Here is a 25,255-nt window from a genome sequence, read left to right as displayed (position 1 = left end):
TAGAAATACATTTATGCCCATACTTAATTGACTAAGTCAGCTCGGCATACCCCAACTGTTCTGTCTAAAAATAAAGCTATTCGGGCCACATATGATAATGTATTGAGTCAGGGAATGTACCCATTCCTAAATTAAGAAATGTGATGATATGCATGCATTTACACCAGTAAGTGCTTAATGAAAGGGATTTTAATTAAAGCTATTACTTATATTAATTAGAAAGAATAAACTTATAATATATTGATGTGCCCCGTGTGTTAATAGTTAAATACACCAATAGTGAATAATCATCAAACGAGTGAAAAACATTATTATGGTAGTATTCCCATATCCTTGTAGGGATTATAAGGAATACCACATACTAAGAGATAAATTTATCTCCGGTAATATGATTTGACCTTTCATAGACAATACTATGTATCCAAATTACGTACTAGGCCGTCCCTACTATATGTTCACATAGGTGGCCCTGCTAGATTATAGGTGTGTGCCATTGTGAATGTGCTCCAATGTAACCAAAAAATATATATTTGGTCCATAATGTTATCAACCCCCCGAAACAAATAGAGATCTTTCCTAATCTTAAGGGTTTTTATAAATGCCAGAGATGTCTACCCTGCAGGGTCAGTAAGAAGGTACCCCGTAGGAGGGAAACCTTTAAATCTAAGGTTGATCAGAAAGAGTACAAGATCAGAAATCTGATCACGTGCCATAGCACTCACGTGACATATGTCATCGAATGCCCTTGCCACCTTCAGTATGTGGGCAGGACCACCCGGCCCTTACATGTACGCATACGCGAGCATATTAAGAACATAAGGAACGGTTTTCCTAAACACAATTTGTCACGCCACTTTGATCAAGTGCATAAAAGAGACCCTTCGGGGTTAATTTTCTATGGCATTGATTCCATAAAAGACCACTGGAGAGGAGGCAACAAGACCACCCTCATCTCCCAAAATGAAACGGCCTGGATATACAGGTTGAGGTCCCTAGCGCCTAGGGGCCTCAACCTAGATATAGACCTTAACTGCTTTATCACCGAGTCATGTCACACATAACCTATTTCCCTTCCTGTAATTTTTGGCCTTTTTTCGTTATTTATGTCAACTGGGCACATAACTAATCTTCTCCATAGGGGTCATATATGGATAAGCTCGGCTTTTCCATAGATATGGCGTCCCCTCCCATATGTATGACTCCTTCCTCTAGCCTTTGCACCCTTAAACACACACTTTAACAAAAAAATTTTTTTATAACACCTTAAAGTTGTATCACTACGACACCTACATAGGTGTCATAGGCACATGCACTTAACCCTTAATATATATTTTTTGGTTACATTGGAGCACATTCACAATGGCACACACCTATAATCTAGCAGGGCCACCTATGTGAACATATAGTAGGGACGGCCTAGTACGTAATTTGGATACATAGTATTGTCTATGAAAGGTCAAATCATATTACCGGAGATAAATTTATCTCTTAGTATGTGGTATTCCTTATAATCCCTACAAGGATATGGGAATACTACCATAATAATGTTTTTCACTCGTTTGATGATTATTCACTATTGGTGTATTTAACTATTAACACACGGGGCACATCAATATATTATAAGTTTATTCTTTCTAATTAATATAAGTAATAGCTTTAATTAAAATTCTTTTCATTAAGCACTTACTGGTGTAAATGCATGCATATCATCACATTTCTTAATTTAGGAATGGGTACATTCCCTGACTCAATACATTATCATATGTGGCCCAAATAGCTTTATTTTTAGACAGAACAGTTGGGGTATGCCGAGCTGACTTAGTCAATTAAGTATGGGCATAAATGTATTTCTAGGTTTACTGTATAGTACGCTAATAGAATTCCTGCATTATATACTGTATGATTACCCTCCTTGTATTAATGGTATATTGTAGTTCTAGTCTGAACCAGCAGGTGGAGCCTGGTCTATCTAAAATGATGTCAATGCATTCCCTATGACTTAATGGAGAGCGCGTTCATGATCCTTATATATTTAGAAATATGGACATACAGATTAAGAACACAAAAGTCATTTAGTGTAAAGTGGGAGATCGATCTGCACCACACATATCCAGCCCCATAAAAACACTTAATCTTTAAGGTACTGCAATCAGTGGGGTGGGCTGAGTATGAACGCTCTCTTCCTATAAATCTAATAGACAGGGGAGTGTGACACCGTTGCTGAGGACGTCATGTGACGAAGCGCGCACAACGGAATCACGCTCTGCTAGTCAACTCCAAAGCATACGAGAGAGGAGGACGCAGCCAGCGGCTGGGGCACTACTATTCCCCACCTCACTGTTTATGCTTTTTAGGAGGGATTGTTTCTATCTTGGCTCATGTCTGGCAACTAATGCTGTCCTACTCCATCTGGATTTTGTCTGCATTTAGTGCCTGGACTTTTTAAAGTTTTTTACTTTTAGTCATTTTTTATTTATTTTTTATTTTTGATTTTTTATGTATTGTCATTTTGTGGTGTTTATTCATCTGGACTTTTTGCCTATCTGCTGAGCCCCTCATTTGAGGGTACGTATATATATTTTTTAAAATAAAGTCGTATACTTTATCACACCATGGAAGCCCCTTTTTTTCTCAATTTATGAGGGGAAGCAACATCCTTATTAAGTAAGAAGCACAGGAAACATCAAATACAAAATTTGGAGGCAAAGCGGCCCGTTTTCTCCAGCATAATCGCATTACCCTGATGTGTGACGTGGAGAGCTGATCATATAATTAGAATCCACCAGAGGAAGCAACAAGGGAAACAACTCAGCATACTACATTACAGGCGTAATACCCCTGCCGGGGTTCTGGGAGCTGGTGAGTAGGCAACCAACAGGGGGAGCACGAGAGTCACCAGGCAAAATTGTTTCAGCACCAAAGTCACCATTGGGAATCTACTCACTATTTTATTATATATATCTTTTATATATTCTTTGTCGACATATGGGACTGCTATAATATGCCCGAAGCATTATTGCTATATTCTTTGTGCTATTATTTCTAACTGTATATATATGCAACCTATGGGCCCTACTTATGGTGTCTGAGTGGGGTGGCATAACCTGTATGTATTGTATGGTAGTCGTACCAGTAATAAGTTACCTTGAGGTCATATTTTCATGCCTGATATGGTCATAGATTTACTACAGTAATAGAGCATATGGGATATTGTCCAATAAATGCACTCTAGGGAATATAGCCTCTGGCTTTACTACCAGATGCTGTAGGACCAATTTATCTTGTGCGACACTTGAGCGTTTGGTACATATCTGCAGCATTAATTCAGAGGCACACACTTATCTGTTGAAGAGACATCTTTAACATAAGGGGAAATACTTTCCTACATGTTTAGTATCTTCTAAACCACGCATAAGGAACCGCTAGAACCTTAGGCTGTCCCAGTTTAAAATTTAGAGGTAGCGCCATTATACCCATTCTTTATAATTTATTATAAGAGCTGAAACATCTCTTGAACTCTCTTGATACAAGTTTTTGTTCCTATTATCTTTTGTTTTACTACATCAAGCTGTAAGAAGAATTTAACTTTGTATATATTTTCAAGTTGTTGCCAAGTGTGACCAAATAAACTCACACTTTGTTTTAAGACAGTCTGCCTACAGAACTTTTGAACAAAACGCCTAAGACACTGTTGACATAACACGACTCTGAGAATAGAAGGTTTTTACACCCTCTCTACATTTTTACATAGCGCCACCAACCCCACACCTGCACATCATGCCAATATAGTTCAGATCACACTTTTAGTCACCCAATGGACTGAGCCTTGCGCTGCAGCTGACTAACACAGCACACAGGGTCTGGAGAGCACTACGAGTCAGAGCTTAACGAGTCGCATACCAGGGTAACCTGCAAAATATTAGTTCATTGAGGTGCAGGTAGAGATTCCAAAGCCAAGATGATGAAATACCCATATGTTTCAGCCTTAAAAGCTGTGAGTTTTCAGAGACTGGGTCACACCAGAGGAGGTCATGCCTTGGCTTTGGACTTGGAGACAATGTTTTGCATCTGACACAATGGCTGGAAAGTGCCACAATGCAGCGCTCAGAGTCCAAAAGATGACATTGCAGGTTTATCATCAGTCCAGGGGTATACAGATACAGCCTTCAAAGCAATTGCAAAGGATATGCCAATCCAGATAGCTGCTGTGAAAAGACCATCTCAATGTATCTGAAGCTTTGGTTGATATAGAAGAAAAAATATCCAGAGTGTAACCAATATCTTGGCGAAAAAGAAAAAACATGAAAATTTAGAAAAAAAAAAAAATGTATTGGGGTTTTGTACAGCACCCTTTTTTTTGCAATGATCCCACATAGTCCTCAAGTGACAGACTGAACTTATTAAGTTGATGCGATTAACAAATGTTAAACATGAAAAAGACTTTGTTGCATATCTTTTCACTTGATGATCAGGCAAGTCTGTAATTTTTCAACTCCCTGTCACAAATCAAGTTATCCAGTGAAGGTGGCAGTTAGGGGGTTGAGACAAACCAGTTAACACTTTCAGGGATGACTAATGAGTCATTACATATATTCATTTAGGAAAATCTTTAACCCAAAAACAAAAAAAATTAACCCAGTAACTGCTTAAAAAGGTGTTTGCTAAAGTACGGCTTTAATTTGTTAGTCACTTACGTAAAAGTTGATTTAAATCTGCTAGTTCATACACCACTAAGGATTAGTAAACCGCATCAGCCGAGGAACCTCTATTGGAGGGTTCCCACACACAGGTGTGTTTGTTTACACGGCTGTACGATTAGGCCTACTCAGGCCTTACTCAGTCTCTCAGGCAACATTCCCCTACACCTTTACCCAAAACTGTTGTGATTGGTTGTTTTTACACACCACTCCCACCATGAGGCTATTTAAATATTGGCTTGTGCAGCATATCACTGCTGCACAGCCAATGTGATCTTTCCTGACATGGATGCGTGGAGATTTATCTGAAGAGAGGTTAGAAACAATATTATTTTTGCTCCCCTTTTTTCTTTTTCTTTTTCCTTTTCTCCTACATAGCATACTTTCTTTTATGCTGATTACCCCTCAACGGTTTTGTATTATACAGACAGGTTTGCAGTATACACACATACATATCTTTCCCCTTTTTGTACTGACAGATCTGCACCCTTCATACCCATGTTGGGTGGTTCCTGCGAGCTCTGACTTGCCGCATCCGCTTTTTAGTGGTGTTTGATCCCATCCCAGACTTTAGACAAACTGCTATATGCCTTACACTTTGCCCATTTACTGACGGGGTGACGGGATCTCCCATACGATTGGGGTTTCCCCCTGCTTACAGTCGACTCTCAAAGGGGCCTCTGGATGTGGGAACCCATCTACCCGCATATGTGCTATGTATCAACCTCTTGTAAAAGAACATTTTTGATCTGCAAGTACCTACTTGTACATTTTGCCTGTATGTCTGCCTCTCTATAAATCAACCCAAATATGTAAATTTACTGCATTTTGTAGTGTTTGGTTATATATATATATAAAATCTTTTTTGATAGAAATATAACAACACGTTCTACCTGAACCTGAAGAAGGAAGTACATTCATCATAAAAAGAAATCAATCTTTTTGTGTTTTTCCGAAACATGTAGGGTGGTTTGCAGCAGCTGTGTCCCCTAAGCGTTCGCTGCAGCATCCAGTAGCTGTATGTTTACATTTGTGACTCTGTTCCTATTTACTGTTTTTAGATATTCAGAATTTTTTGTAATTTGAATAAAATGTATTAATTTTTATACACACTTCGTATCTTTCCCTTATTATCCTATGTTGGTTCTCTGCACACATCATCCCTGGGGGCACCCTTTTCTTATACTAGTTTGTTTTGGGATGTGGCAGTGACCCTTAGGATTAGTCTGTTGCATAGTTTCCTTTTCAAAACCATTTTTCCAAATTATAGGAAAGGGAGACACGAGGGAAGGATAAGTACACTAAATTTCAAAAGAGCCAACTTTACCAAGCTGCACTTTATACATGATAGTACATGGGATCAAATTCTTGCAGCAACAACACTGAAGAAAAGTGCGTTGGGGACATATTCAACAATGACATTCGTCAGTGCTTTCCACTGGGCAAAAAATACGAGAAAGAACAAAAGTAAAAACTGGGTGGATAAATACCAAGTTAAAAAGGCATATGAACAAGAAAAATTTTTTTCTATAAAACAAGCTGCATGCTTCACCCCTGGTACAACTACTGCCTCAAAACAACATACAACATACAGTTACGTCGTTTCGCGTGAAGTGGTTAAGGACAGCTTATTGACTGGAACTGAACCAGCAGATTGGTGAAAAGCAAACAAGAAACCACTAATCAAAAAAGGGTCAAGATTTATACCTGGAAATTACAGTCCAGTCAGCCTAACATCGAAAGAATGTAAACAATTGGAAGACATAATAAGGGATCATGTCAGAGAAATAACTGATGAAAATAGTAGCGTTAGTAGTAACCAACATGAATATATGAAAGACCATTTTTGCCAGAGCAACTTTTTAACATTTTATGAGGGCCTCCACACAAAATGCAGAGCAGAAAGCAATTGCTCTGTAAAAGCACAGTACTGAAATACAAGAAAACAAAAGGAGGGTCATGTTGGTTGTTCATTGCCCTAGTCCAATTAGCTGAAGTTGACATACGGAAATGGCAGCAAGAGCTGGTTGCAGGGATGGGCTTGCAAGAGCAAAGAGAGCCTTTCAGAGTACCTCAAATTTTCCATCTGCATAATCTTTGAAAGAAGGAACATCTTTAGTAGGTACAGTGAGATGTCTCTTTAGGGCAAAGGAAGGAAGGATCAAGTACAGGAATAGCCCACATCCTTGCAAACTCACTGGATAGAGTATAGCAAAGATTTATTTTTTCTTTCTAAAGTAATCCAGGTCATAGACCGCACATTATGTGTGTCCATTAACAGGTAATATTTTGCACTATTTTGCAGGTGTCTGGTGAAAAAAAAAAAAAGTCTTTTGCAGCTTCCTTCAATAATGCCTCAATATCCTCTTAAAGTGGTTGTTAAGCCACTAACCTGTATACACCATCAGCACTGCCTCCTATTGTTGCATCCCCCTCTGTGTGTGATTTATAAAAGTAAATGCTGTAAATACCTAATTTCACTGCCGAGATTGCGATCACATGACTGGCCAGCTTTCTCCTTTCCTCCTCTGAGAGATGCAGCAGGCAGGGCTGAGATTCTCTGCTGATGTCAGTCTGGAGGGGGGGAGGAGGAGAGAGCTGGCTGGTCATATGATTGCAATCTCGGCTCTTAAAGGGGTTGTAAACCCTTGCCGTTTTTCACCTTAATGCATTCTATGCATTAAGGTGAAAAAAAATTTTGATGCAGCAGCGCTCCAGAGCCCCCATTATACTTACCTGAGCCCCGAAGTTTGTGCGACGGGGACGAGCACACCAGCTGCGGCCGGTGTCTCGTGTCCCGATTGGATAGATTGATAGCAGCGCAGCCATTGGCTCCCGCTGCTGTCAATCAAGTCCAATGAGGTGGGCGCCAGGGGGCGGGGCCGAGTCCAGCATTCGTTCTATGGACGCAAATGCTGGACTCTGGAGCGTGCCCGCAAGGTAACCCCCTCGGGAGAGCGCTTCTCCTAGGGGGTTATCTGGTAAGAGGAGGAGATGTCGAGGGACCCCAGTAGTCGTTGTTCGGGGCCACTCTGTGCAAAACAAACTGCACAGTGGAGGTAAGTATGACGTCTGTTATTTAAAAAAAAAAGAAAAAACGCAAACCTTTAGAATCACTTTAAATGCGGTATTTACATCATTTATTTTTATAAATCATTCACAGAGGAGGACGCTGCAATAGGAGGCAGTGCTGATGGTGTATATTGTGTTATGAGAGCAGCAGGAGGGGGGAGGGGTGGCTCACACACAGACAGAGAGGGGAGGGGGGAGGAGGACACAGAAGCAGAGAGGAGAGCAGATAGTAGGCTGCTGATGACGGAAGCACGTAAACTGACCACGGTGTCAGGGCTCAGCAGCCATGATACACCGTGGTCAGTTTACAGAGGGGTAGGGAGAAACTGGCAGGATCAGCCAGATTTTTTAGGTGTTACAGGGGGGCCAAATGACACAGGACAAGCACTGTCATATAACATGCTTTAAAGGAGCAGGATCCATTTATTTTATTTTTTTGGGTTAACAAACGCTTTAATTCAATTCCCTTCTGTGTCTGCACCCTCTAGAACCGATGCATTGGGATCTGAGGCTGAGAAATGGAAGTAGGTGAAGAGGTGTGGTGTTTTGGAGATCTGAATAAAGATGGCTGTATTAAGGGCGTAATGTGACATACTGTAGATGCAGATAGTTCTGCTTTAGTCAAATAGGCCACTTGCTGCGTGCCTGAAATAGGACTAGTAATAGAAATAGACTCATCCTGTAACAAATCCTCTTGGTGAAAGGGCAGGAAGAAGCGTCCGAGTACCTTTTAGGGTCTAATTGGCGGCAAAATGTGCAACCAGTGGTGTGATGTACCTCATGGTCATCCACCTGAGACTAAGCTCGGAGTGGTTGAGTTTCAGTGCCAAGTTTGAAAACTTTACACTGCAAGGTGAATACATTCCAAACATAGCCCTGTTTTTGCTGTAATGGTCAGAGATAGAGATGCAGGGTGATCCTGTGTTACTTGTCCATGACACTTGACTGTATATAAAGTCCAGGCTTCTCCTGTCATGGTGGACATAACCCTGAAGGAGTCTTCAGGGACTGGGTTCAATAGTGACAGACTGGGCCCTGGACCTGTATAGCACCCTTTGGCCAAGGCGAGCTGTACAGCACCCAAGTGCCAAGGCAAGCACCCCTGCAGGATCCATTGCCCAAAGCAACATTACAGGCCATCCCCCACTGTGCGGGGTTGGATACAGCTCCCAAGGTTGCACCGATTTAGATACACTGCTTCTATGTTGACATTAGAAGACAGTGAGGGCTTTATTGAAGAATTTTAAAGACAAAATAATGAAGATAAATAATAAAACTAATTAAGCAAATCACAAATCATTTTCTCTGTGATGCAGAAAAGGTCCATTAATTTCAGACACTAGCAGAACACGGAGGTTTCATGAAGAGCCGCCCAGGGCGTGTCCTCTAAAGAATTGCCAGTGTTTAAACACCTGAAGGTACACACCTATGACCGATGGTGTATGAATACTCTGCCTGTGTCCTGTACTGTACGCTTAAGAAATAGGGATGAGTGTAGGCGCCCTTAGTGTTTTTCAACTAAACGAAAGTTACTACAGAAAGATATTTCCTTTGCAAAGGTAGATGAATGTATAGAATATTACCAATGGACATACCTGCTGCAGAAAGCAGCAATTCGATCAACGCTGGTCACATCTACCTCCTCGTCCTCTGCAGCATCTCCTCCTAAGCATTAAGAAAATGGCTTTTAAAACAACTAAAATTGCACAAGCAAGCGCTTTAAAATATACTGTATGTTAAATTAACAAAATGATTTAATGATAAAAAGTGCAACCAAAACACATACAAGAGACATACATTCTGGGGGATTTTGTCTTCCACCCTGTCTTTCTGCATTGAACCACTTAAAGTGTAAGTAAACCCCCCTATCGTTTTCAGCCAAGGAAGCTGCCATCTTTGCCTCTGTTTATTCTACAACTGCCATGATGCTACACATGTGATCAGTTTAGACACCAGCCATTGGATCGTTGGACAGTTTGGTTGAGAGCACAACCAATGGGAGTGTTACATTTCCGGCATGTGCCGGAAATGAAACTGATTAATGGATGGGTTTACTTCCGCTTTAAATACTGTAGCCCAGGGACATGCAATTAGTGGGCCTCCAGCTGTTGTAAAACTACAAGTCCCATCATACCTCTGCCTCTGAGTGTCATGCTTGTAGCTGTCAGAGTATTGTTATGCCTCATGGGACTTGTAGTTCTGCAACAGCTTGAGGTCTGCTAATTGCATATCCCTGCTGTAGCCATTCCAAGTGAAACTGGACGCCAGGTATCACACGAGGCCAATGCAGCAAATTTATTAAAAAAAAGACTGCACACTGCACTAAAGTTTAGTAACTTTATTATGAACACTCTGGTATAGGCTTAGACATAGAAGTGGGGCGTTTCATGCTAAATAATGTTTAATCATACTACACTAATTAGTATAAAATTAATCATATTTTCATGACAAAGCCAGAACTGTATTTGTGTACACAAGATTAGTGTTAGGACTGTTTTACTTCCCAAACAAATTAATCAGAATTCAAACAGAATTTGAAACAGCTCGATCCAACTCAGTGTCTCAAACCAATTTCAAATGTGAGCTGAATTTAACTCAAAGCAGAAGTGTCCATATTTGAAGATTTCCCTGCAATTCTTGCTCTGGTGGCCACTCCTAATTATACATTTTCCTTCACTTTAATCACTATAACATGGGTAAAAAGAGAGAGAGTGAGCCTCTCTGGCAAAGACACAGACAGCAATAACAACTTATAGAACAGACAATAATAAAAAGACCTTAGGCTTAATTGTGTATTAACCTGAAACCTTGTACCTAAAAATATACAAACTACTATGACTTTTATTAAATATAAAAAAATATAGCTTATAAGACATACATAAACATTCTTACCTACCTCAGGTCTCAAATTATGCTGGATGTTTTTCAAAATGATTGGATAGTATACATGAAATCTTCTACATATGCTTGATTCCCCCATATGGGAACACATTGCAAGTTGAATGCCATCAGTCCATAAAGTCCAATCTATGCATGTGATTTTATGTCAGTATTACATTGTATATTCCTGTATGTTTTGGTTGTTCAGGTGCCTAATAGTTTTTTAAATTATCGATTGGCACAGTAATTATTACTTTTGGATAATGGTAATCCTTTGAATCTTTTATTTTTACTAATGTTTTTCTTTTCTGGCAGGGCCCTGCTGTAGCAGTTTAATTTTTTCAACTTTCTTTTTTGGGGAGGGGGCTGTTTGTATGTTATTTATGTCTAATGTGCTATAACATGTTTTGATCATTATTAAAAGGTCATAGTTATTTATATATTTAGGTTTTTTTTTTTTTTTTTTTTTTTTTTTTTTAATACAGGTCAAAGGACCTTTCCAATTGTTCCCTGTTCTATTTTTGTATACAGGCTAGAGTATACAGTGCATTATTTATTGCAATGGAATGATATTCAATCTATTTGGTGAAATTCAAAATAATTTTCTACCATGTATAAAGCAATAAAAACATAGCAGTGATTCTAATCCTTCTACACTACGTTCAAAGTATAAAAAAAAAAAAGAAGGATTTATCTTAAGCTAAAGTGGTTGTAAAGGCAGACGGTTTCTATCTAAAAGAAGTCGTCCAGCCAAACTTGTTTGGTTGAACTTCTTCTATAGATCACAGGGCTGCAGATCGTTTTGCAATCCTGTCACCGATTTCAGTGACTTCAACAGAGAACGGACTTTTGCCTGGCTTCTGCTGAAAACGGGCCAAAGTCAGAGCTCCATGAGAATAGAGCTGTAGAATGTCAATCAGCAGCTCTCTGCTTTATTCCCTCCTCGCTCACTAGAACACCGAGCTGTGGAGAGGGCAGAGCAGCCGTCTCAGGCTCTCAGCGACTCAGCCGGGTGTCAGTCCAGGCACCTGACAGATCCAGACTCCGTGGTAGGGATGACACAGTGCCTGGACTGAAGTCACCGGTTTCAGTTCAGGCACTGCGTCATCGGACCGATGCTGCATCCACCTAGGCAAGTATGAATGGGGGGAAAAAAAAATCCTTTACTTCTCTTTTTATTACATTCTATGCATTAAGATATAAAGCCTTCTGTGTGCAGCAGCCCCCCTCATACTTACCTCAGCCCCCATCTCCATCCAGTGATGTCCACGAGTGCCTTGGCTGTCCAGGATTCTCCCTCCTGATTGGCTGAGACACAGCAGCGGTGCCAATGGCTTCCGCTGCTCTCAATTAAACTCAGTTAGCCAACGAGGAGAGAGAAGGAGTGTGGCCGCACCACGGCTCCGTGTCTGAATAGATACACTGAGCTACAGCTCAGGTCGGGCGCACTCAACAGGAGGAAGGGGCCCGGAGCTCCAGGCAGGGGCCCGAGAAGAGGAGGATCTGGGTTGCTCTGCGCAAACCCACTGCACAAAGCAGGTAAGTATAACATATTTGTTGTTTAAATAGAAAAAAAAATGAGACGTTACAATCACTTTAAGGACGCATTCATACTGCAACAGTTTAGTGTGTGGGCTGCAGTCAACCAGCGGCATTATGCACATTTTAGAACATCCACAGTTTGGGTTACTTTGTTTGACGGGCATTTTGTGACACTTCATTCACGTCACTGTGTGTTGTGTGTATTGCCGTGGCATGCAATTCCTTTGTGTGAACTGCAATAAAATGCAGAATGTCTGCAATGTATCGTTATCATTACTAATAATAGCAAGTCCACTAGAAGTTCAAAGTTAAACTGTGTTGTCTTCTTTTACCTGTTTGTTCAGGTTCACTCTTATCTTCATCTTCTATATCAAACTCTGATTCACGTTCTTCATACTCCACATTTTCATCTAGCTCCTTGAAGTCGGGAGCAAATGCACTCCAGTTTTCCTACAGAAAGAAACATAAGTGTAAAAGTTATATACAGGGAAAAAAAATGCAATCCCAGTTCCAAAAAAAGGTGAGACACTGTAAAAGCTACATAAAAACAGAATGCAATGATTTGAAATTCATTCACAAAAGAAAATAGAAGTCTCAGAAGTATGGGCAGAGGTTCATCTGTGAAAAACTGCATCAAAAGAAAATTGTGCCAAGGCCCGGGGGTTGGGGGGGGGGGGGGGTTAAGCGATTTTTTTTTTTAGGGACAACTTCTCAGGGCAATGGCTGGTGTTAGCGCTTCAATCATCGTGGCACCATGCTTTATCAAGCATGGTGCCACGATGATTGAAGCGCTAACACCAGCCAGCCTGGTGTCAGGGTGATTGAAGCGCATTATTTCTAGTATTGCATTGTAGTAATAAATTAAATTGTTCAACTCGCCGTAATGCAGAATCAGTGTGAGCCCTGAGTGTGTCACTTGCCACTGTTGCCTGCCACTAGATGCAGCTTGTGACTTGCCACATCACCTACCACGTTGCCTGTCACCAGATGCAGAATGTCACTTGCCACGTCACCTGCCACCAGATGCGGAATGTCACTTGCCACTCTGCCTGCTACCAGATGTGAATTGTCACTGCATTGGTGGCAGCACTATTTATAGAAGGAACCCTCAAAAAAAGGGGGAGAGAGGGAACACTTGTACCCCCCGGTACAAGGGACTTTGACGGCAAACAGTCAAAAATTATAAAACCATATTATTTATTTAGAAAAACTGCTTAAAAAAGCATGATAAATAAAAACATGATGACAATCTATACACAAAAGTAGTATATATATCACAGTTTGCATATAATCAATTTTCTATAAATTCCAAACTGAATCCAGATTTCTCCATAAGCCTAACATGTTTCAGGACAATGTCCCTTCTTCAGAGGCGTTTTTATAGGAGAGAAAAATAGGATTTTTTAAGACAGCTTACCTGTAAAATCCTTTTCTTTCGATGGACATCACGGGACACAGAGCCACAGTAATTACTGATGGGTTATATAGGGTATCACTGGTGATTGGACACTGGCACACCCTATCAGAAAGTTCAACCCCTTATATAATCCCTCCCCTTGCAGGGATACCTCAGTTTTGTAGCCAAGCAATATAGTGTATTAGAAGAGGGGCGGGACCTCTGTGTCCTGTGATGTCCATCGAAAGAAAAGGATTTTACAGGTAAGCTGTCTTAAAAAATCCTATTTTCTTTCTCGAACATCACAGGACACAGAGCCACAGTAATTACTGATGGGATGTCCCAGAGCAATGCTACCTGAGGGGGGGGAACCACGACCAAGTAGGGTGAAATCAGACCTGAGGACCCTGTACCGCTGCCTGCAGCACACTACGCCCAAAGGCGATATCCTCATGCCTTCTCACATCCACCTGATAGAATCTGGTGAATGTATGCACTGAAGACCAGGTTGTGGCCTTACAGATCTGAGCCATAGAAGCCCGGTGATGCACTGCCCAAGAAGCACCAATAGCCCTTGTGGAATGTGCCCTGATCTGAAACGGAGGAATCTTCTGTTTCAAATCGCAAGCCTGAATAATCAACTGTCGAATCCATTTAGAAATGGTCGCTTTTTTTTTTTTTTTCCCCCCAACACCCCATTCACCTCCACCCTCCTCTCACCCCATGCATACACCACCCTTTCTACCTAATGCTCTTATACCTATCCAGCCCATTGATACTCCAGCCATAACTTCCATATGCTCTTATATTTCTTTAAACTACCTCTCCTTCTATACCAGAGTTCCTCCTTTATGATCATATCCTTAACCTCTTTTTTCCATTCTCCTACTGTTGGGGGTTCTTTCGCCTGCCATTTCTGTGCTATAATTTTCCTTCCCTGAAACAGGCATCTTATAATTGTGGTCTGGGTATCTTTCAGCATATCATTTTTCTCCAACAAACTCAAAAGACAAGTTCTCGCCTCCATTTCCAGTGAGGACCCAAATACTGCGTTAATTTCCTCCACTAATTTTTCCCAATACCTATATAGCTTGGGACATCGCCAGAACATATGTATCAGATCTCCTCTCCCATCTCCACAGCGCTGACATTTCGCATCCTGCCTCTTACCAAACCTAAATAATTTTTCCGGTAATAAAGTCTATAAATCAAATACAAATGAAAGACCCCCTGTGACGGTGATAAAGATATCCTTGGCCCTAATGCCAGAATGAACTTCCATTGTTCCTCCGTTATTGTACCAACCTCTTCCTCCCATTTAGTTCTCTTCCTGGACTCCACTACCCCTTCCTGCCCCGCCTTGTTTATACTCCTGTATATTTCTGAGATCAGCCCTTTAGATCCCTTAGTGTTTACCAATTTCCTTAACAAGGGCATTTCACTCCACTCTATCTCCTTGCCTCTAAATTGTACCTCCAGGGCGTGCCTCACTTGCAAGTAGCCAAAAAACAGTCTGTTGGGCACTGCAAACTCCTCTCTTATCTCTTGAAACGATTTCAACCTCCCTGCCCTGTACAGTTGCACCAAACAGTGGATATCCCTCCTATCCCATTCTAATATTTTCCCCATCACACTGAGCTCTTTCAAATTTTTGTTGTTCCATATCAGGGAAAACTCGAAGAACCCTGTATATCTCAATACAGCCTTTACCGTCTTCCAGCAATTGATCATTAGCTGAGTTGTAGGGCAGCTATGTCCAAAAAATTCAGCCTCCACTGCTTCCACCTCTGTATCGTGACTGATGTTATTTATCCATATACTATTTCTTCCAACCCTTTATTCAGACAAGTTGCTGCCTCTCATAAACTGTATTTGGGCTGCCAAAAAGTAGCTCCAGGGGTCCGGTAGCGCCAGGCCCCCCGCCTCTCTCGGCCGCCGTAGCGCCTTCAGGCCAATCCTTGCCACTCCGTTTTTCCAAATTAGTTCCCTAAACAAACTATCCAGTTTCCTAAACCAATGCCTTGGAATCCAGACGGAAGAATTATGTAATACAAATAGAATTTGCGGCATCCATATCATTTTGATAAGATTACATCTACCGGCGACCGAGAGAGGAAGACCACCCCACACCCGGCTCTTCTGTTTTAACTTTACCATTAGTGGTACTACATTGCCTGTTATGTACTGCCCTGGGTCTTTGGTTATATTTACCCCCAAGTACCTCATTTGGTTTACAATTTTTATAGAATTCACCTGTCTTGGGAGCGGATTTACCAGGGGGTCTATCGGTAAAAGAGCTGATTTTTCCCAATTAATTCTCAAACCCGAAAAACGCCCAAATTCTTTCATCAGTTTCATGGCCGCTAGCAAAGAGGCTTGTGTATCTTCCAAGAACAACAGAATATGATCCGCATACATTGCGACTTTCTCCTCTACGCCCCTTCTTTTAAAACCCTGGAATTCTTGCGACATTCTTAGAGCGACAGCCAAAGGCTCCAATGCAAGGGCGAAGAGCAGGGGCGACAAAGGGCACCCCTGTCTCGTCCCCCTCCCCAACTGGAACCACTTGGAGCACTCACCATTGACCCTAACTCTGGCTCTTGGTTTGTCATATAGAAGACTCAACCAATTAACAAAATTAGGGCCAAATTTGAACTCTGCCAGTACTTTCCACAAATAATGCCACTCAAGGCTATCAAATGCCTAGTGATAAAATAGCTCTATTACCTTCTTTCTCCGTAGGTACTTGTACATTACCATACATTCGCCTGATATTCATGCTCACTGATCTATCCAGTATGAAACCGGTTTGGTCTGAGTGTATTACTTTAGAAATTATCTTTTTTAACCTGTTTGCCAGGGCTTTTGCCAGAATCTTAACATCTGTACATAGAAGTGAGATTGGTCTGTATGAAGCTACATCTAACGGGTTCTTCCCCTCTTTTAACAAAATTATAATAGTAGCTTCTGTCATAGACATGGGCAATCTACCTTCCACCACGGCTCCATTCAAGACTTCCAGTAGTTTTGGGAGCAAAACATCCCCGTATCTCTTATAAATTTCTACGGGCAAGCCGTCAGGTCCTGGCGCTTTTTGATTCGCCATTTCCTTTACCACTCTTTGTAGCTCCGCCAGTGTCAACGGGGTTTCCAGGGCATCTCTCTCCTCACTAGATAGCGGGACTATTTTCAGTTTTTCAAAGAACTCCCACATCCAACTGTGGGGCCCTATACAGACCTTCATAATAGTCTCTAAACACTTCCACTATACCAGGGGTAGTTCTTATAGTACTCCCATCCCTATCCCATATTGCTGATATAGTGGATGAGGGGCCATTTGCCCTGGCTATCAATGCCAAAGTTCTACCTACTAATTCTCCTTCACCAAAAAAATTCTGTTTCTGAAACATTTTACTCTTTTCCTCTTTCTCCAAAACGAATTTCCTATATTCCTCCTGACCCTCTACTCAAGCCTCATATCTAGCTATAGTTGGCTCTTCCAAGTATATATCTTCTACCTCCCTCACCTTTTCCCTTATTCTATGTTCCCTGACCTGTGTTTTCTTTTTAACATAGGAGATTTTCTGTATAAAAACTCCTCTAAGGAATGCCTTCAGGGCGTCCCAGATTATACCTAGCGGGGCGGATCCTAGATTCAAATTTATGAATTCTTTCAGGTTACCAACAATCCCCCCATCATCCTCAATTACTTCAAGCCAAAAGGGGTTCAATTTCCACTCCCCTCCTCCAACGCTCATCCCCGTTCTAACTGAAAAGACTACTGGAGAATTGTCTGAGAGCCCCCTTGGCTCATAATCTGTCCCTTCCACTATCCTCAGGGCTTCCTCATTACAGAGCACTAAATCAATCCTGGAAAAAGTAGCATGCGTCCTCGAATGGCATGAATATTGCTTCTCACCCAGATGCCACTTCCTGAAGAGATCCACCCATCCTACTTCCTCATTGAATTGGAGAAGCGGACCCTTAGATAACCCACCAGATTCCTTGTCGGAAATCTATCTAAGCAATTGTCCATGGCCATATTAAAGTCCCCCATCACTATAACCGGCGCCCCAGGTTTATCCGCTATAAAACTTATCAATTCGCTGAGTATCTCTGTTTTAAATGGTGGAGGAATATACAAACCTGCAAGAATACAGTCCCGCCCGTCAATATTACAGTAAAGAAAAACATACCGACCATACTTGTCCAGTTTACTCTGTCTGCAGGAGAAAACCAACCCAGTGTTTATCAGCACACTCACCCCCCTCGAATACGAGGTGTGAGTTGAGTGATACTGCTCTTGATAGTTCCTATTCCTCAAAGTATTAACTGAACTCTTATCTAGGTGGGTCTCCTGGAGACAGAGTATCCTGACATCCCTTGTTCTGGCCATAGAGAAAATTGCTTGTTTCTTACATAAGTCTTTTAACCCCCTGCACATTGCATGAACATATCTTCATACGCTTAAAAATTCCTGAGGTTACCCTCCTACCTATTTTTGTGCCTACCATTCACCTATTCCTATATCTTAACTCAAAATAATTCTCAATTCCCAAAACCATTGTGACTAATATTTGAAATTTTGGTGCCTTTACTTTTTGTGTGTCTTCAATACTTCCTACTTCACTCCACTCTACCCCCTTACCTCCCTTCCCCCCCCCCCATGCAACCATATACACATCCCCTTCCCCAATCCTTCCCATCCCCCCCCCCCGACCCAACCTTGGGTCCATCCCACCGAGCTTCTAAAGTGACCGTGTTGACCCTCTAAACGTGGATATACAGTACCTCCTTCTCCCTTTTGCATTGCAACCCGAACCTTTATAAGAGGGGGATTACCCCCAACATAGCCAATATGTGAAGGATTCATATCTACTACCCCCTTAAACCCACACCTCTGTAAATTTATCAGTGAAAAGAAGGGAGGAGAAAAAGACAAAGGGGAAAGAAAAAATTAAAAATAAAAGTGACAAATCACGTCCCCAAATATGCGTCTGCCCACTGGACAAAAGCCCCAAATTCTGTCCTCCTCCTCCCTCCCGCTTTTCTTCTAAGGCCTTTCACCCGGCCGTGACCTTCCCTCCTTCTTCTCCAGCCATGAGAACACTTCTGCAGGAGCATTGAAGAACTTCACCTCCCCATTTACTGTTACCCGTAAACGAGCTGGGTATAGCAGCGCATAGCCTATTTTATGTTGTTGTAGACTCCGTTTGCACTCTGTGAACTTTGCCCTCTGTCTCTGCAGCTCAGGGGAAAAATCTGGGTACAGGGATATTCTTGCGCCATTGTACAGAATATTTTTCATCTCTCTTGCTCTCTGGAAAATAGTGACTTTGTCTTTGAAAAACAAAAATTTAACTATAAGGGGCCTTGGCTGACCCCCGAAGATGGAATCCTAGGGGCAACTCTGTGTGCTCGTTCAATAGCAAACAGATTGGAAAATGCGTCCTTGCCAAACATGTCCCTGAACCAACCCTCCATGAATTCTGCAGGGTTGTTACCCTTGCTTTTTTCGGGGAGACCCAGAACCCTCACATTCTTCCTGCGTGCCCTGTTCTCATATTCATCCATTTTCCATAGACACGTGTCTAATTGCTCCTTCATCCTTTTAACCTCATGTCTCAGTGGGTTCACATCGTCCTCCACTTGGCTAAGTCTCCCCTCGAGAACGGTAGTCCGAGCGCATACCTCCTGCATATCCCTTTTCAGCATAACTAAATCATCTCTAATACCTCTGAGCTGATCCGATAGATCCGACAGCGCGGTCTTACAGACATTAATTGCTAGGAGAATATCCTTTAAAGATGGTTCCTGCTCTAGTGTCCCCTTATCCTCTATTGTTTCATTGCCCAGACCACTCTCCTTTTCCAAATGCGTCTGTGATGCTGATTTGGTAACTATGGGTACACAAACTTCGGCTGGGCCTTGACTTTTCCTTCCCCCAGGGTGATTGGCCTGCGCCCCTTGATGTTGCGCACCCCCCACCTGGCTGCCTTTTTTAGGTGTGCAGTTTGGTGTATGGGCAAAACGCTCCAACTTTGCGGCCGCTCCCTGACCTGCTTTGTCCTTGGGGCCGCGCAGATTGTGCGCCCCAGATCCTTCTTGTGCTGCGGTCTCCTCTGACCCTTTCTTTCTGGTCATCTTGTCATCATGTTACATGCTCTACCCATAAGCTTGGTTAGTTAAAAAAAACTGGCTCCTAAGTTTTTTAGCTGGCTCTAAGATTCAAAGAAAATTTGTCAAGCCCTGCTGTAATACATATTAACATGCAACATGACCTGTGTGCTGGTTTCTGCAATGCAAGGTAACACACTGTAGATGTGCACTGTGGTGCACTGCAAAGTTAACTACTCCCCAACAAACCTGCATTATAATGCACTGCTATACAGCAATGCATATGCTCAGTGTGTTGTGTTGCCCTTCTGACTAAAAAACAAATATTCCAAGACATTTTATTTTGTGCTTTTACAGTCCAATCATTTTGAATGGGCTAACGCAATATATTGCAGTGCACTTTGAAAGGACCCCAAGTGCCTTTCTACCCTATTTGGGTTTGGCTGGAGGACCTGTTTCTTCCCTTTAGTGGGAGGATCATTTAGAAAAGATCTAGTGATGCCCTCAGTTCCCCCTCTACCCGCCTCCTTTTATACCTGTTTCACCCTTCCTCTTTAGTGAAACATAACCCTCTTTTGTTTCTCGCTGTTAAAAAAAAAAAAAAAAAATACAAAAAAACTTTTGTATAAACGTTGAGACACAAGAAATTGTATACTGCAAGATTGAAAAATAACCGCCAAAGTACACCACATTCGGAATGTTTAAGAGTTTGTCAAAAAGGTCCATGGACTGAACAGAGGCAGAAGCAACATTGGTGCCCTACGATGCGACATCCCTTTTCACTTGCATGTCAACTACAGAGGCTATTGACACTATAAGGAAGCATCTGTCATAAGACACTTGACAGCCTAAAATAACTTAAGCCAGACCAAAAATGATTCTTGCTTGACCTTGACCTAGAGAGGGCCGCACGGCCAAACTGTGCAAACACGGGAGAAGGGCCTTAGTCAGGGAGGTGACCAAGAACCCAATGGTCAATCTGACACAGTTCCAGAGTTTTTCTGTGGAGAGAGGAGAACCTTCCAGAAGAACAACCATCTTTGCAGCACTCCACCAATCAGGCCTGTATGGTAGAGTGGCCAGATGGAAGCCACTCCTCAGTAAAAGGCACACGACAGCCCGCCTGGAGTTTGCCAAAAGGCACCTGAAGGACTCTCAGACCATGAGAAACAAAATTCTCTGGTCTGATGAAACAAAGATTGAATTCTTTGGCCTGAATGGCAAGCGTCATGTCTGGAGGAAACCAGGCACCGTTCATCACCTGGTCAATACCATCCCTACAGTGTAGCATGGTGGTGGCAGCATCATGCTGTGGAGATGTTTTTCAGTGACAGGAACTGGAAGACTAGACAGGATCGAGGAAAAGATGAATGCAGCAATGTACAGAGACATCCTTGATGAAAACTTGCTCCAGAGTGCTCGGGACTTTAGATTGGGCAAAAGTTAATCTTCCAACAAGACGACCCTAAGTACACAGCCAAGATAACAAAAGAGCGAATGTCCTTCAGTGGCACAGCCAAAGCCCAGACTTGAACCCGATTGAACATCTTTGGAGAGATCTGAAAATGGCGGTGCACAGATGCCCCCCATCCAACCTGATGAAGCTTGAGAGGTCCTGCAAAGAAGAATGGGAGAAACTGCCCCCAAAAAAGGTGGGCCAAGCCTGTAGCATCATACTCAAAAAGGTAGGTTGGTGCCAAAGGTTCTTCTACAACGTATTGAGCAAAGGCTGTAAATACTTATGTACAGGTGTATTTTTTCGTTTTTTATTTTTAATAAATTTGCAAAGATTTCAAACAAACTTCTTTCACGTTGTCATTATGGGGTATTTGTTTATAGAATTTTGAGGAAAATAATCAATTTAATCCATTTTGTAAAAAGGCTATAACATAACAAAATGTGGAAAAAGTGAAGCGCTGTGAAAACTTTCCAGATGCACTGTAAAAATATGGGCTGTTTAGAGCGAACAGTGACTGGACCATCAATATTATCTAGAATCTCCACAGCAGAGAATGTTACAAAGTAAGCTAGATGTGCCTATCTCTCTGAGGGTAGTGGTGATGAGTTCCTATCCAATTTACAGTGAGAAAGCACATTTTGGTTGGAGCTGTAACTAACCAAATCACCTCGAGGAGATTTCTAGATTATGGTGGAGTTGTGTGGAAGGTTACCACATTTCGATTTTTATCATTTCAAGACTTTTTTTGGAGGGACAGTGTTCCACTTACTGTTTCAACGATGGAACAGCTTGAAGTTAAAGGAGTTCTAAAGTTACAGCATACAGTACACATTCATTTTAGATCAGCAGCATTGTAAGGCCTCATGCACACTAGACGTTTTTTTACGTTTTTAGCTGTAGACGTTTTTTGTCCATGCACACATAGGCCGTTATCAGCAGTTTGGGCAGTGGCGTTTTTGAGCAGTAAAAAAAACCCCCAAAACTAGTGGGTTTTGAGAGACTTTTTCAGCTGTAAAAAACGCTCTAACGCTGATAAATGTTGATAAACGCTCAAAAACGTCGCTCACCAGCGTTTAACGTTTTTGATCCATTGAAAAAAAAATGTGTATTTCTTAGAAAAAAAAATGCTAAAAACGCTAATAAACGCTAAAAACCGCTATTGCAAAAAAAGTTGAAAAACTCACTGCAAAGCTACTGGCGTTTTTAGAACGTCCAGTGTGCATGAGGCCTAATATTAACTCAAACAATAGTTATTTTTGACAATCCAATATCAGCTTATTTGAGAAACCTTCTTTTGTGATTTGAGTACTGCCAATGTGCAAGCCATCTCCAACAACTTCCTGGATTTCATGCACACTTTGCAGCTTCTCCTTTGCTCATTGGTTTACTTTCGATTCTAAGGATTTCTGCATGTGTTATGGTACCTTTCTGCCTACAAGCAGGGATATGGTTTGTTTCCTTTACTAACTGTGCCCCCCCCCGAAACCCTGAAAGTAAGGGTCTCCAAACTTTCTAAACAAAGGGCCAGTTTACTGTCCATTAGACTTGAGGTAGGTGGAGGGGGGCCCGACTGTGGCCATCAGAATCAGATTTAGAATCAGTTTGAGTAAACAATGCCCCATCTTTGGTGTCAGCAAGAGGAATTGGGCCGCATTGTTGGTGTCATTGGAAGGAATTGCGCCCCATCGTTGCTGTCATTGATAGGAATTGTGCCCCATCATTGGTGTCATTGGTAGGAATTGTGCCCCATCATTGATCATTGGTAGATATTGCACCCCACCATTGGGGTCATTGGTTGGAAATGTTCCCCCATCGCTGGTGTAATTGATATGAATTGTTCCCCCAACATTGGCATCATTGGGAGGAATTGTGCCCCATCACTGGTGTCATTGGGCCCCATTGCTGGATGTCATTGGGAGGAACTGTGCCCCATCATTGGTATCATTGGCAAGAATTGCACCTCATCGTTGGTGTCATCGGGAGGAATTGTGCCCCTTTGTTGGTGCCAGTGAATGAAATAGTGCCCCATGGGCCAGATAAAAGCTAGCAAAGGGCCGCAGTTTGGCGACCACTGGTATAGAACAGGAGTAGGCTAGAAATAATTAAAATTCAATGTTGAAATTAAAATCAAACTTTTATATTTCGATACTCTTAAATAATGGATCTACAGCTGTATGACTGGCACGCGGGCAAGATGGCCGCTTGATCTGCAGTCTCCTCTCAACAAGACGCATCCACCAGCGCCCGCCTGCACACCAGCACGTAGCTTGTACAGCCACCCGGAGCTCTATCGGCCCCTCCCGGAGTGGCATGTCGGCGAAAAGAAAGGAACCCTTGGAAGCTCACGGCCTACATGTTTCAGCCAGCCGTGCCGCCAAGATGGTGCCATGGCTCACTCCCATGCAGCTGCATCAGCAGTTCTCTCCCCTCAGCAGCAGGGACAAGGAACCCTAGACCTGGAGGACTCAGGGGCCCCTTCAAACGCCAGGACAGGGTAGAAAGTGTCCCACATTGAATCTAACATAGGGGACATTACAACTACTGATAATGATATCATTGACACCCAGGACGAGCAAGTGGCGGATAATAAGTGGTTTAAAAACAAGCGAGCGGACATAGAGGTCAGGTCACGCTGCAACAATCTCAAGATCTGTGGTGTAACCAAATCTGTGCAAAATTCTGAACTGTCCAACTATGTGCAAAGTATGATTAAGACCTTACTGCCAGATTTATAAAATATTGAATTGGTCATTGACCGCATACACACACTCCCCTAACCACCGTTTTCATCTGAGTCGGTACCTAGAGATACGATTCTACGCATTCACTTCTATTGTGTAATTGAGCAGCTCATGCATAAAGCAAGAACCATGGGGACTCTGCCAGACCTGTACGGCCAGCTACAAATATTTGCAGACCTTTCCCAGCACACCCTAAGCCGCTGCAGACAACTTAACACCATAACCAAAGCGTGGCATAATCACATCTAGTATCAATGGATAGCACCAGCAAAATTATGTATTACCTATAATGGATCTAAACACACAGTCTCATCACTCCAAGATGGCCTGCGGATCCTGCAGTGCTGGGGTATAATCCCGGAACTCACCAACCAGCACACCCATGGATCAAAGCCCTGTTGCTGATCAACATGCATTGCTGTTGCCCCAACGGTCCAACAACTCCCGCTGATATGCTGCTGAGGAAAATAATACTCTAAGCGATCCTGCGACATGAGAAACCTCACTCGGTCCTTAGAACTTTTTACCCCAGTTCTCTCTCCCTTGGCACTGAAGTGCCTGTTACTCGGGAAGAATAGTTCAGATATTTACTCGTTTTTTTTCTTTGTTGTGCATTAGGTTTTTCTGTTTAATTCCGCCATATTGACTTTCAACGTCATTTGTACTGGTTGCTGTGCATCTCTTCGCTCTCAAAATCCTTCTCCACTGATTCTAACTATCAAGGGCTAACATCATATCAAGCATCCTAGCCAGAAGATCTATCTTCATTGCCATTGGGCAAAAATACTAGTACATCTTTGGTCGTCAATGCACTATGCACTATCCACATTAAAAAAGCGACAAAACATGACCATTAAAATCTTATCACTCGGCCGAGCGTATGGGGAAGTAGGACATCCTCTCCTGGAGCTCCTGCACACACCGGACAAAACAAGGCTCTTGGTACTTCCCAGCTTTCAAAATAAGGTCAGTTATGGGGAGGAGAGGTGGGGGAGAAGGACACCATACCCCCGATCCACATCTCGAGGGGGAAATAGATTGCTTTTTCACTCGTTTGGGGTAGAATCGTTCCGACCCCCCCCCCCCCTGTCCAAGATGGCACCGGGCTGAACCTCAGGCGCAAGGAGCTGTTTCACAATGCTTCACACCCCACATGAAGACCAGACAGCGTGCCAGGTCCCCTCCTGACTCAGAGATCGGCTCTGTCCGTTCTGCTTGCCATTCCCGACTCACACCGGTCCTATGGTGGATGGGACATGGAAGCATACATCAAAGCACTCCCTACCAGGCACAACTTTGAGGCCTGTGTACAGCGACTCGAGCGCTCATACAAACAAGAGATAACTGCGCT

General features: G+C 42.4%; 1 protein-coding gene across 2 annotated transcripts in view; it reads right to left on the bottom strand.

Annotated features, from left to right (window-relative positions):
• The window catches only part of RBBP5 (RB binding protein 5, histone lysine methyltransferase complex subunit), a 156,966-nt gene that overhangs the window by 63,423 nt on the left and 68,288 nt on the right, over positions 1 to 25,255 (bottom strand). For both annotated transcript variants that reach the window (XM_073615818.1, XM_073615819.1), the window contains exons 10-11: positions 12,524 to 12,641; positions 9,365 to 9,434 (exon numbers count right to left, since the gene is read on the bottom strand). In XM_073615818.1, the coding sequence (XP_073471919.1) occupies positions 9,365 to 9,434; positions 12,524 to 12,641 (188 nt within the window). The remainder of the gene's footprint in view (positions 1 to 9,364; positions 9,435 to 12,523; positions 12,642 to 25,255) is intronic.

The sequence above is a fragment of the Aquarana catesbeiana genome, linkage group LG02, assembly GCF_042186555.1.
Source record: "Aquarana catesbeiana isolate 2022-GZ linkage group LG02, ASM4218655v1, whole genome shotgun sequence".
In the NCBI taxonomy this organism is placed as follows: domain Eukaryota; kingdom Metazoa; phylum Chordata; class Amphibia; order Anura; family Ranidae; genus Aquarana; species Aquarana catesbeiana.
Note: the sequence above shows the minus strand (reverse complement) of the source record. Positions and strands in the feature narration are given on the sequence as shown.